This window comes from Anser brachyrhynchus (assembly GCF_964034855.1).
Source record: "Anser brachyrhynchus genome assembly, chromosome: 16".
Taxonomy (NCBI): domain Eukaryota; kingdom Metazoa; phylum Chordata; class Aves; order Anseriformes; family Anatidae; genus Anser; species Anser brachyrhynchus.
Genome location: NC_137734.1, coordinates 11,881,664 through 11,895,480, shown reverse-complemented (window position 1 = coordinate 11,895,480; position 13,817 = coordinate 11,881,664). Strand labels below are relative to the sequence as shown.

Genomic DNA, 13,817 nt, shown 5'->3' with positions numbered 1-13,817 from the left:
CCCCGCCCGCCCGCCCGCCCTCCACACCGGGCCTCCCCCTCCCGGTACCTGCGCCCCCCTCGTGAGGCCGCGGCCGCTGAGCTGCCCGCGGCGGAGTTGCGCCAGGATGTTGGTGGTGGGCGCTCCTCGGCGGCTCCCTCCCCCCCCGCCGCCGCCGCCGCCGGGCCCCGGGCCGCCCCCCGCTGCCGCCGCCGCCGCCATGGCGCTGCCCCGCTCGGCCGAGACAAACAGGAAGCGCCCCCTCCCCCCGCCGCGGACCCAGCGGCGCGAGGCACGCTCCGCAGCGCCCCCGCGCGGGCCGCCGGAGGGGGAAGGGGCGGCGCCGCGGGGGGTGCTGGGAAATGTAGTCCCGGCCCGCCGGGCTGGAGCCGCGGGGAAACCGTGGCAAGCACCGGGGAAGCTGGCCCTAAGTAACAGCAGGGAAACCCAGCCGCAGATAACCTCGTCTGCTCAGCCAAGGCCTTCCCTGGCTCGCATCGTGCGGGCTGCTTGTCAGCTCTCCTCCCTTCCGCACGGCCCCCAGAGCAGTCAGGATGGGGGAATCGCACCTTTTTCACCACAGCCGCTCCACACCCTGTAAAGCTGTTACTTCAGCTGCAACCCTACAAAAAGAAACCTAACTAAAACTTACGAGGGTCCTGTTTTGATACATTTCTTTCTAACAATCTAATATCCTTCTTACATAAGCACATGGAGAACAGTCCCTATGAAGAAAGTAATATCAGAAACAGCCTGGCCGTGTTACAATAACATGGTTATTTCCATTAAAATACCCACATGCTTCCCTACTGCTAGCTGAGGGGAGCAATTCAGACACAGAACGGAAATCCACAGTGCATCACCCCAGGAGCTTCTTGACTCAAGTACAATATGGCAAGTGGAAGAGCCCAGACTGTAAGACAGGCCTTCGCGACAAAGCTGCTCTGCCCCTGGAAGAAAAGGGAAAAAGTTGGATTCGCACATGCTGCTAACCAGGTGCAAGATAAAGGGATGGAGAGGGACTCTTTACTTGTGTAGATAACAATAGGACGAGGGGGAATGGTTTTAAACTGAAAGAGGGGAGATTTAGATTGGGTGTTAGGAAGAGGTTCTTTACTCTGAGGGCGGTGAGGCCCTGGCACAGGCTGCCCAGAGAGGCTGTGGGTGCCCCGTCCCTGGGGGTGTTCAAGACCAGACTGGATGGGGCCCTGGCAAACCAGATCTAGTGGGTGGCATTCCTGCCGATGGCAGGGGGTTGGAACTACATGGTCTTTGAGGTCCCATTCTATCATTCTATGAAATACTTGAGGGTTAACAAAGCAAGCAAAAACAAGCCAGAGGTCACAGCACTTTGCAAAGGCAGACTTGAAAGCATGTTCTTGACTCACCTACAGACAGCGGCTCTTTATTACAGTCCCCAAGATCACTGGCAGCTGCCCTCCTCCTTTGCTTCCTTCGGTCTCTCCTAGACTTTTACTACTGTCTCCTGCCCAGCAAAGCAGCGCAGATGGGGCTCTTGTGAGACAGCAAGGATTGCAATGTTCCATTTTAACTTGCCCTTGGTGTACAAAGAACAATAGAAAGTAAAGACACCAGGGATTAATATATTGCTTAACAGCATTGTCTGACCAGTGGTGTGAGATCCAGGTGAGGTATTTTATAGTTTTACAGCATCACATCTTACCTCACTAGTCACCAACATGAGTAACCCATGGGCCTGCTGTTGATCACACTTATAGGTAAAATGCACGATCTGCTAATGGATGACTTGCTCTTTACATGAATTGCTGTTCACAGAAAACCACTGAGCACTGCATTTGAAGAAATGCAAGCACAATCATCTTTTCACCTACTACTTAACTCCCGCTGCTTCATAGATAAAAAATGCAGCTCTCAGTCCACTTTCTTACTGCTTCCCCTACATCCCTTCCCCCTTCCTTTTTTTTTTAAACGAACGTATGTTTTTGCCATTTGCCAGGAATCCATGCGAAGGTCTGACTCATTTTCCTCCATCTTCTCCTTCGTTAGCTCCACTAAAATAGTCTTTCACAAGATGCTTCTCTGACCTTTCATCAATCCTGCCACATCCTTAGCCCCTCCAAATCCAAACAATTCCTTTCAAAATACCTTGAAAAATCTGGTCTTAAGCTTTGCAGGCTGCCTACAGTGGAGAAGAATAATAAGACAATTACAAGGGCAACATCAATAACAAATGCTAAATTTGGTGTCTGTGCTGTCTTTCACAGCTCAACCAAATCTGCAGTTTCCTTCCAGCTTTCAACAGCTGCCAAGAGTATGCACTGTAGGTGGGACCTTCTGAGTTCTGACCTGCCTCACTTGGAAGCCATCCAGAATTGCCACTACCCATCTGTGTTTCATGCACATCTCATTTTGGATTCCTGACAAAACTCCTCCACGTTCTGCTAACGTGACCAAGTGCGCACCATATTGCTTGACTGGAGCTCTCCCTCCAGCTGGAATATGCCAAAACAGACCTGCCATCTCTTCTCACAGATGTCCTTCATCATAAGGCTCCTGGAAGGAAAGGCAGCAGGACACTACAAGCTGCATCTTTCTTCTTTTTTTAACTGTCTTGTGATATTATTTCTGATTCCGGCTCTCACTAAGCGCAGAACCTCTCAAGCTACGCATACAGGGAATGGAATCTGACCTCTAGTGGGACAGTGAGACACCAGCCATTTCATCCTGCCATCCCTTAGGGAGGGATTTCCAAACATCTGTCCTTCATCACCCTGCCTACGAAATAGTACAACTTGCACGTCAGCAAGGTTTGAGCACGCTGCCTGCCTTCCAGCAGCTAGGCCAAGTCAGTTTTCCAGTTAAAGAAAAGGTTTACTGAGGATCCTACGAAACCACATCAGAGAACTTTTTGTTAAATAAAGTTTTACTAAGATGGTAGTCACTCCAAACTGGAGCATGCCAAAATTGAGGTTGTATTATTCTAACTCATCTGTCCTGTAACGCTAATCAAGACCTAATTTCTCACAGTAGAACAACATCTATGGACAGATTAATTCTTTCAGCTGCAGCTGTGCTGAGGAAAGATCTTACCTCCTAAGGCTATTAGCCCCTGCTTCTGCCATGGAGCCTCTTAGGTGAGGGTACCGAAATTCCACTGTTACCACACATCTACTGCGTTGGTAATCTGCAGCCTATCATGTAAGTCCTTCATGTTCCTCAGGGTGGGGCAATGCTGAGAATCAGGACTGAGCACTGAGTGAAGCTGTTGAACACCTGTATTTTGTTGTTCTACAAGCTGGGCAGTGAATAGTGAGAGATACGAACAGCTGGAAAAGAAAAAAAATATAACCTTGTGGTTACAATGAGGAGCCACAAGCAAAGCTCTATCTTTGTCTAACAATGTTTTAGGGTGCTCCACTCTCAGTACCTGCCTGCAACACTTGCATGCAGTATTTCTAGGACAGCTGTCCTATCGGCTGAAAAGCACACAACTAGAAGGGACTGTAGAAGTTACCAATGCATCCAATACATCTTCTGTCTGTCCGCAGATGGAAATGCCTCTTACTGTAGTTTACTCATAACTGCAACAGGATTTCCATCCTCGGTGTAGGAGTTCAGGTTTTATCTAACTTTATAGCACCAGTGCTGCTAGAGACAACAAGAGTAGCTCCTCAAAGCAGTAATCCTGCCGCACCAGCAAAGACTGGGCCCTGGCTCAGTTCCATTTCAGTATTTCACTGGCCAGATGGATTTACTAATCTGAGTGGGCTAGGTACAGGATAAGAGGCTACAACACACCTCACAGAGCCATGTCAGACTGACGGCATTGTAATAGACAACACAGAGGAGGAAAAAAAAACAGTGTTAGATGCAAAACCAAACATTCCTGGGCTGCCAGGGGTGCATTTTAAAGACGCACAAGAAACAGCTGTAACGCATACAGCAGTGAGGCAGCAGTGGCTTGCACACAGGGAGGCACAGGACTTTCCTGGTTGTCTAAGTACTAATCTATGCAAAAGCTTCTGTAAGGCCACCAGATACCCTCTTACTAGCTATCCATACATTCTCTTCAAACTGCCAGCTTGGAGCTTCTCTGCCAGATTCTGGCTTCTCTGTGCTTGCTCCGGGCTGCTTGCCATCCAGCAGGCGTGGAGAAAGACCATCATTTTTCTGCCCCTTTTTAATTCTCTTTAAAGAAGAAAAACCTCTTCACAACACTACTGAGTTTGCTCTCTCATCATTGCATGCACCTGTTGAAAGCAGACACGAACAATAGTTTCGGTTTGCCAAGTCAGCTGAATGCCAGAAGTTTTCATGCTTTTCACCTGTTCCAGCAGTGATGGAAATGCAGCTTGGTTTCCATTACAGGAATTACCAAAAACAGCTCTCTCACTTCCTCTTGCAGGGAGCAGCTCCTGAACTTGTGTTCAGCTGTCTCCTGCATCAAGGGCAAGCTGCATTTCAGTTTGAATCAAGTCTCCTTCCATTTTACTCTCACAGGTGCTACACACAGCTCAGCAGGCATGCTCTGAGGCTTACTTCATTGACTGAGGTGGCTGATGTGGAGTTATGTGAGTGAGCCCCCAAAGGGAAGTTTAAAAGAGGAAGGAAATAGGGAAACTTCATAGAAAAAGCCCATCAGGTTCTGTAAGAAGAGAGCAAGCTCCGCCACAGGGTAAATCAGCCTGTGCTAGTTCATGCTCCAGCTCGGTTTGCAGATGCATTACCTGGATGTTTACTGTTTCAGGGGGGCAGCACTGATCCACGCTGATGCTACATATGGAGGAACCCAGCAGTTTCCTTTGTCACACGTCCCTTCCTCTCACCACGCCACCCTTCGTGCTCAGCAGACATGCCGGATCTACAAATCTGAGCCTTCACCTCATGAATCACAAGGTTTTCCTGACTAATCACGGGTCTCACAGGCTAACCACATATTCACAAAGAGGGCAATGATAAAAGTAGAACATATCACAGAGGAGACCTGTAGTCTCAGAATTAAAACTAGAGCTAGTAATCCTGTGCTTCTTCCCTAACAACCGGGAGCCACCTAGGCTCACTTTTATGGGGCAGGGTAAGCTGTGAACTCTGCATAAGTCTGTAAAACTTCAAACTCACCATGAATTAAACACAGCACCTCTCAACCCTGGAGAGGCTTTCTTTCTGAACACGTGTTTGTTATTCAGGCAACCAGTCGGATTGAGGCTAGCAACTTTACATCATTAACAGCTGATGTCTGAATCACATTTTACAAACCAACAGCAGCAGAATTTAATGGGAAGCTGCTTCACTTCATACAATTCAGTGTGAGGTACAACTTTTTCCATTATGAAACTATAAAAATATATTCCCAGAGTCTGAATCAAGTTCAATAATTTAAACTGACAATAAAAATAGGATCAGGTGTTGTCTAGGAAGACCTGTCCCAGTACTGCAAGCTTAGAGTTAAAAGACTGACTGGGGCAACTCAAGAGGGAGTGTGAGCTCTTCTTAGAGGTTCTTTTCTCTCCACCTGAAGAGGCATCTGTGGCATCTTTTGTACTTTCCCCTTCACCATGTTCAGACGCTCGCTTTAAAGTAAATTTCTTGTTTTTCTTAAGCGAGTAAAATTCCCGCATCAAGTCTTCCACCTCCCACTGCTCTTCTTTCCGCTTCCTACAGCAATGCAGTGCAGCAGGGTCGATGGGATGAGCTTCGGTGTTGAAGATGTACCCTCCAGCATTCAAGACGCATTCCCCATATGGTGTGATCACCACATCAAAGACCGAGCCATCGTTGTGAATGAAGTTGTCTGGGTCAAACAGCAGATACAAATACTTCACTGTTTCAGCCAAAAAGAAGGATTCCATACGATTATCCAGTCTGTGATCTCTCAAGTCTTTGATCTATAGGAAAAGAGAACCAGTGGGTTACAGTTATATCAAATTCAAGAAATTATGAACTTTAGGGAAAGAGTAAGATCAGCTTGCAATTTACTTAAGTCAAACAACACAGTGTGGTATCAATTCACTCCATATTTCAAGTGATTGTATGCAAGTACATCAACAATTTTTCCTACGTTTTGAATTAGCATAATTTTCAGTACCTAGTCACTAGACTAAGTCAGGAGAAGGCTTTACCTACTTCCCAAATCACAAGGCCTTCCCAATATTAATAAGCTTTTTTTTTTTTTTGGTAAAAGGGAGCTTGATAGCATGTTTGAAATCTTTTATTAACAGATTTTAAAGAAATCCCTTACTGCAGATGTCTTGCGCTTGATCAGATTTTCAAGGTATAACGGGAAAGCAGAATCACACAACTGGCAGGTAGAGAATCCCTGCATTTCTACAGAGCACATGAGCCTTCCTGCCAATCTGGGACACCTCGTATCTACCAAGATACAGGAGAGTAGAGAAGATTCTGATGCTTTCTCATGTTTTAATGCGCTGGTGTGACAGTCAAGTGTAGATTTTGGCCCACTTTTCAGGCTGTAGGAGAAGTTAACTCCCAGAAACATGACCAGTAATTACCCAAACAGCTTCAGAGGAAAACAAGATTTCTTTGAAAAAAAGAAGCCACACTGCAGCCAAAGTGATCATTTAACTCAATGGTAAACCATCATTCATGAGAAGCCTTTCTACCTAAAAGCTGACACTTAGCAGCCACACTTACAGTTGCAAATCCACAGTCCACCTTGCTGATTTTCTCTATTGACTCCACTGCATCTCTTCCCAGTTCTAAGAGCGTGGGATCTCGTGTAGCACGGTACAGATACATTGCACTCTCAATTAGCTCTGAAAAAAACAAAAACCAAAACCAGTTGCAAGCATATATATTATCAACCATGCATATGGTGAAGAAAAAATGCTCCTTGAATTCATTTAACAATACTATTTTAATAAAATCAGGTAAGTAGCCTGGTTTGCCTTGCTTTTCCTCTGGTTCAAAGAACACAAGCTTTTACGGAGGATGTGCTACAAAGAAAATCACTCTAACAATGTTTCATCAGCTCAGGTAAGACTGAATAATGCTCCCTCCCACATTCAAGAAGGGGAAGAGGAGCAACAGAGAAACTCAGAGCAACTGAGAGAATTCAGTTGTTGAAATTGGCAAACAAAGATACTTCTAGAAAGGATAACAAATATAAAACTCAAACTCTCAAATATAATCTTTAAACAGTGTCTTAAGCTTCTGAAACAGGGGTATCTAAAACACCATGAAAACAAGCAATATGGAAATACTCTATGTAGGTGACACATACACTGTTTTCTTTATGATTTCTTTTGGACGCTGTTAACACTAGTGAGTATTTTTGCTGGAAGTGTCTAATGTGCATTTCATCTTAACACTCAAAGAGAGAAACAAAATCAATTTACACACATTACAAAGCTTTATTGGCCTATAATCAGGTGTGAAACTTTTGTCAGAAAAAAAAAGCACAACAGGAAAAGGATAATTTCACTGCAGTATCACAGACAACATTAATCCAATTACATATTGAACTCTACTAGTGTAACTGGAATTAGTTTATTTCAGGAACTCAGAAGAACTACAGTGGTCTACTCATACTCACTTTCACTTCCTAAATCTAAAGGATACAGTCACGGTAACATTTCACATGACTTTAAAAACATCCCATTACCAGAAAATCTAACATAAACTTGCCAAATCCTACATTGTGAACACAACTCATTAACAAGACCCCTTTATATAGTAACACTAGTGTTTGCTTCCTTTAATAGGTAACCGTGCCTTTGTGAATGATAGGAACCAAGATACTTCGCTTTGACCATGGAAATCATTGGTAAAACACATGCAGGAACTAAGCCAAAGCAAAACTGGGGAGGAGCTTTTGGAGGGCAGTTATCATTAACGTCTGACCTCACCATCAGAGCAAAAGCAGAACTCTACGTTCCTTTTTATTTCGTTTCTGCTTACCTGGCCTGAGTGGATATCCTTCTCTCTTGTCCACTGTATAGCCCTGGGGAATGTTGTAGAACTCAGGCAGCCCACCAAACTGCTTCCAAACAGTGTAATAGTTGAGGAAGGTCCGCATGGCATTATCTACGTCCCCTATTAGGCTCTGGAGGAGGAGGAACATCAGGGTGAAGAAGAAACAACATAAGAATTTATTCAATAACACTGCCATAGTCAAAGCAAGGGGTGGTGAAATGGGTTGTTCAGGAAGTCTGAATGGTATGATTAGTGTTTAGGCATGATGCCTTAGTAATAGCTAGTACCAAAGAGGAGTTACATGCTGCTTTTCTGTTGGATCACATTCTGTACACCTGAGATAACATGAAGTCGCCTTGATTTTTAGTTTACGGAAAGCTCGGTTTCTTCAGTCTAAGTTTCTTAGTCAGTCACAACATCCACTCTGCTTCAGTGGGGATAACCAAGTCCCAGACCAAACACAAGCACCGATGGGAAAGCAAACCTCTAAGTGTATTTTGATGGAAAGCATTCACAAAAAGAAAGTATGTACGTTGCGGTGGTAAAAGAGCTCCATTTTTCCTTTAGGTTCCCATCTGCATTATGAGACCATTATCAGTAGAGCTTGCTACAACAAAACTGCTCTCTTGTCACGTTATGACAACTTTTTTTTTTTTTTTTAAGTAGACCATAGATGGAGTCAACATTTGCTCTTTTACAGACTCAAGAATACTGCAGATTTCATCAGAGATCGGAACAAACTTTTAAACTAGCACAGTATTCCTAATTTTTATTTTAAAGGTTGACCTAAGACAGATGAACAAAATCACTACATGCCTCCTGGTATGACAGCTCTTACCTGTAGGCCTGGCCAGTAAGCCTCCAGGGACTGAAAAACAGGCATGGACACTGTTCCTTTGTACATCTGAACCCAGAGGTACCAGTCATCAAACTTCGTGTAATTTTTGATGGCTTTGTTATATTCTATTAAAATGAAAAAAAAAACCGCATAGATGGGTAGGTAATCCAAAAAAAAAAATAATCTTTTAAGCATGAGAGAAGCCCCTGTTTCACTTGAGCCATGTCAAATGAATGTCTCACACTTTCTTCCTTCTCAGGATGTGTGCTGTGATAATTCTGTTACCACAGATCATTCCAAACCCTTAAAACAAAGACTTTGGGAACAGTCCTTAATGGAACCTATTCAAGTTTTCTTATTCTCCCACTGTCCCACACAGTGGGAGAAGAAGAAACTTTTACAGGTGCAGTCGAGGAGGCATTACTGGGACCCCTCACACAGAAAAAACTCTGCTCACCTAGGAACATGGACATCAGCTCCTCGTCCTGCAGGAGAATGGCTCCTTTAACAAGGTATTCAAAGTAGGAGTCCACTCCTGCCCCAATACCAGCATCTTGGGCCACCCATTTGGCAGTTACCACATCGATGTGGTTACCAACCTGGAAAAAGTGCAGAGAGAAGGGAAGAGGGAGTTAAAGTTAAAATAAAGCTTGTCATCTAAACGATAATTAAAAAAAATTCCCATACCACCACCACACAAGAAGCCCCTGACCTTTTTCAGGGGAACAGACTCAGAATAACCATATCAATGAGCATTTTCTTTAGTACAAGACATCTTCATCAGTACCACAGAAGTACAAACCATAGAAAACAGTCACTCTGGGATTTTACGCTTCCATTGTAAACACTGCACTGGCCAAAACAAAATGCCATTATGCTACTGTAAAAATCCACTCTTTCAACATGATGCGTCTGTACCCATTCCCACATTACAAAAGCACAGAGAAGAATGAGGTACAGATAAAGAAAAGGATGCCAAGGTTGTCAGAGGCATGAGACAGCTGCCATGTTAATATTTAAATAGATCCTTCACACCTGGGACTCTTCAGCCTGGAAAGAGGCCCAGCTGATGAAGAATTCACCACACGATTGCTACTTGCCTTGCATAGATGGAAAAAACCTCACAAAACAACAAAAATTTATTTTCTTTTCAGTAAAAAAAAAAAATCAGGGGCAAAAAATAAACAGATCCCAAAGCAATCAGAAGGAAACACTTCTTTATATAGCACATGAATACATCTGTTCACCTCACATATGCAACGCCTTAGCTCATATAAGTTCTAAAAGCAGGTAGGTGCATCAACTGATGGAAGACTGATCGAAAGACAGTGAACACAGAGCTGACACTTCCAGCTCTGGATATCCCTCAAGCACCAAAGCTGCAGAGGCCTGAAATATTCTGGTACACTTGCTATGCTCTTATTTTCTTCCGTAGGCCACTGTCACGCAGGCATTAGACAGACCTTATATTTAATCCTGTACGGCTGCTGTTACAAAACTGCACTGCCCAGTACAAGACATTTGTCTCCCAGCCACATCTGTTATGGAACAGAATGGCATGATGTTGGTTTGTACCGCTAAAGCAGAGATGTGCGTGCTGCAGGTGCTCCAGAACAATGTCAAACACACAACTTTCAGCCCAGCTATTAGAACTAGATAAACAAACATAGTGCTGTCTCCTCTCTTTGTACTTTTTACACTTGGAACTGCATCCCTCAAAACTTTACAAAAAGTAGCCTGTAAGTTCAGAGTCTGTTTCCTCACTCACCAGTCCAATATCAGAGCGATTTTTCCACAGTGCCTTCAGAGCCTTCCTGGCAACATCCTCAAACACCGGGTCACCAGTAAGGTGGCTTAAAGTGGCAAATTCCACTATAAACGTACCAATCCCAGCAGTGCAGGTAACTGGGGTCTCCCCAGGGTTTACTCCGTGCAGCAAGTTCACTGTTCCATATGGCATCCCAGTGGGAGTCTGAAAAGCTGAAACAAAGTTTACAGTTCACATCCACTGTTACACCTGACAAGCTGTCAGGTACCCGTGCCTCGCATTCCCCTGCACCTACAGTGGTAACAAATGGGGCAATTGCAGCAACTGCAAATGAGAAGTCCAGCGTGATCCTGCAGGGGACAGAGGAGGGGGTTTCTCAAACTACACACGCAATCCTGGGAAGCTACTGATATCTTCCATCTCTTCCCCCCTGCCCAGCGCAGGTGACTGCAGCCCTACTTTTTTTCCAGCACAAGCAGAGCAGTCAATTAAACAGACAACTGCACAGGCTGGTCAACAGCATAAAAACACTGAGCTCGTAATTACTCAGGGGTAGCCCAGGGCTCACAACAGACATGGAAATGGTGTCATGCTATCAGAGCACACATCCTAGCAGCAGCCCACAGAGGGACAGTCTTGTCTTTACAAGCTGTTATTTCAAAGCCCTTATTTATCATGTAAATAAAATATATTTCCCCCCAATGAGCATTTAACAAATTGATGTGTTAAGCACATACAACACTTGGCACGCACGCAGACAACTCGTGTTACATGCTTACACGATGCTTTCCCACACGCTGAACATTCTTTGAGCTCAGGGAACATGGGACTGTTGTGTGAGTTTATGCATCAGGCAGTGCCATCTTCCTCAGACGCACCAGTTACCTCAGGAGCTACAACACAGCAGCACAAAACAGACAAGTTCTCACCTGGCAGGAGTTTGCGAGCTGCTTCCTCTGCCATCCGTAGGAGAGGTCCAGAGCACGGCCATCCCACTTCCACTTCAATGCCAGCCTTCTTCGACAGCAGATGAGCAGAGAGGAGACCACCCACCACTGGAAGACAAGCAAGAAGCCCATTAAAGAACACTTTGGGAGGGGAACAAAATCCAAAACCAGATTTATTTTATTGTGATGCAGGGACAATGTTCATGGAGAAGAAAAGTGAGATGGCTTATTTTTAATGGCATAATTCAATATGCCACAGAAGAAGAGGCATTTGTTTCTTCCTGCCTGTTTGCAGTAGGTACCCAGATATATTACTTCTATTAAAATATGCACATCAGACCCTATTTGCCCTCCTACACCTGCACTGTTCTGCAGACAATCAAAACAAGCTAAAAGTATACTGACCATGAACCTCTAAGAGAGGAACTGTGTTTCACTTCTTCCAGACAGCTTAATACCATGTTTCTGTAATGTAATACAGCATTCCTTCCTAATTCCTTATCGGAAAATGCCTAGGTCAGTCAAGAATTTTAGTGTGATTGACAGAGGCAGGGAGTTTTTAATTCTTTTTACAGCCTTGCTTGCTGTTGCATAACAAGCAGGAAGAGAGAAATTACAGCGCTGCAAAAACGGTTTCAGTAGTAGCCGAAAGGAGAAACAAAAAAGCGTAACTGTTGTGTTCGCTGCCTGTGTTTTGGAGTTGCATGGTGCAAAAGCAGTGAGGTGCTCAATAGGGTACAAGATTCCTCCCTGCTGCAGGCAAAGGTCTTTGTGATTTTCAAGGAGAATAAAAAAAAAGACAACTTTCATTTTTACAGAGCTAAAGCAATAAATTAATAATCTCTGATTCAAAACAGCATGTAAAGAAAATAAAGTATTAAATTCGTACCATTTCAGCAGAAAGATACATATGTTCCAAAGCTTAAAGCTTGGCACCAGAATACTGAAAGCGCCACATCTGCATCCGTTTATACTGAGGCAGGAAGCAGAAAGGTGCAGGACAAAGACAAAAAGGAAGTGACACTTGTTTAGTGTTTTTCTGTGCATTTACATGCTCTATTACACAGCATTACAAACTCCCTCGGACCGCTACCTTGCGTTACCCCTGCCTACAATCCCGAGAGTTGTACAGACAGGTAAAGCAGCACACCCACGACGGACAACCACACCTCACCTCGAATGTTAGTTTCGAAGACGGACGCATTGACATCGATGTCAAAATCCAGCCCTTCCTGCAGCACGGTGACGACTCTCTGGAACTCCGAAACGTTTCCCAGAATCTGCAGCGGGGCCACAAGAGAACAAGGCTCAGCGTCCAAAGCAAGGAAAACAACGGTGGAATTTAACGCTAGGGGCTAACGTTAGATTCGTTTCAGGGTTTTGTGCAAGAGTTATCTTCACTTGACACCGCACGAGCAGCTTCCCCCCATCCCGAAGCGCTGCAGGCCCTCACACCAGAGCAAGGAGGTGTCGGGGCAGCGAGCTCCGGCCTCCTGCCCGCCGGGGCCGGCTCCTACTCACCAGCAGCGTGTCCAGGGCATCGATCAGCGTGAGGGAGAAGCTGTGCGGGGAGAGGGCCGAGCTGAGGCGAGGCCCAGCGGCGGCCCCCCCGGGCCCAGCCCGGCCCAGCCCGGCGGCCCCTACCTGCCCCAGGTGTCCTGCCCGTCGCAGGTCAGCGGCCGCAGCTCGTCGTAGGGGAAGGCGCTCTCCAGGTAGTGCTCGTAGGCGTGGTAGAACATGGCGCGCACCCGCTCCCTGCGGCACGGCACAGCACGGCTCGGATCGGCACGGCTCGGCTCGGCTCAGCCTGCTCGCACCCCCCTACCCCTACCCCTACCCCTACCCCGCCGCCCGCCCCCAGCCCGCCGCCCGGCCCCGCGCTCACCGGTACGAAGCCACGTCCAGCCCCCGGGCGGCCGCACCGGGTCCCGCCGGCGGCGCCGGGAGCCGCAGGGCGCAGAGGCACAGCAGGGAGCCGAGGCCCCGCAGCAGCGACATGGCCGGGCCGAGCCGGGCCGAGCCGAGCCGGGCTGAGCGGGCAGCGCCTGCGCCGGCAGCGCCTCAGCGGGCTCCGCCCGGCCGCGGCTCGGCACCGCCGCCCTGCGCCGCCCCGGGGCCGGCGGCCGCGTGGTCTGAGGGGGGAGCTCGTCAGCGTACATCAATATCTGGGGGGAAGGGTGGCGAGAGGATGGAGCCGGTGTGCCTTCAGTTGTGCCCAGCGACAGGACGAGGGGCAACGGGCACAAGCAGGAGGTTCCGGCTCAATACGAGGGGGCACTTCTCTACTGGGATAGTGACAGAGCACTGGGACGGGCTGCCCAGAGAGGCTGTGCAGTCTCCTTCTCTGGAGATATTCACACCCCGCCTGGAT

At 46.6% G+C, this 13,817-nt stretch overlaps 2 protein-coding genes across 2 annotated transcripts in view; both read right to left on the bottom strand.

Moving 5' to 3' along the window:
- TRPC4AP (transient receptor potential cation channel subfamily C member 4 associated protein) overlaps positions 1-222 on the bottom strand; it is a 35,934-nt gene extending 35,712 nt beyond the window's left edge. Inside the window, exon 1 of the mRNA XM_080557983.1 lies at positions 49-222. Coding sequence (XP_080414109.1) covers positions 49-201 — 153 coding nt within the window. The 5' untranslated portion in view covers positions 202-222. The remainder of the gene's footprint in view (positions 1-48) is intronic.
- Positions 223-5,207: 4,985 nt separating this feature from the next.
- Positions 5,208-13,525, bottom strand: LOC308178844 (ER degradation-enhancing alpha-mannosidase-like protein 2). The gene is made up of 11 exons (XM_080557985.1): positions 13,332-13,525; positions 13,091-13,201; positions 12,968-13,007; positions 12,621-12,726; positions 11,429-11,554; positions 10,500-10,711; positions 9,189-9,330; positions 8,732-8,856; positions 7,879-8,023; positions 6,613-6,734; positions 5,208-5,846 (listed from the first exon to the last, which is right to left on the bottom strand). The coding sequence occupies exons 1-11, from the start codon at positions 13,442-13,444 to the stop codon at positions 5,361-5,363; spliced, it is 1,728 nt and encodes a 575-aa protein (XP_080414111.1). The 5' UTR covers positions 13,445-13,525; the 3' UTR covers positions 5,208-5,360.
- Positions 13,526-13,817: the final 292 nt, after the last annotated feature.

What these genes read in the sequence shown, in the direction of transcription:
- LOC308178844 (XM_080557985.1), bottom strand. Translation starts at nt 13,444, where the DNA reads ATGTCGCTGCTGCGGGGCCTCGGCTCCCTGCTGTGCCTCTGCGCCCTG. An exon ending in ATGCCCTGGACACGCTGCTG is followed by an intron (nt 12,727 to 12,967) that starts GTGAGTAGGAGC and finishes GCCCCGCTGCAG; the next exon opens with ATTCTGGGAAACGTTTCGGA. An exon ending in AGGATATCCACTCAGGCCAG is followed by an intron (nt 6,735 to 7,878) that starts GTAAGCAGAAAC and finishes TGTTTTTTTCAG; the next exon opens with AGCTAATTGAGAGTGCAATG.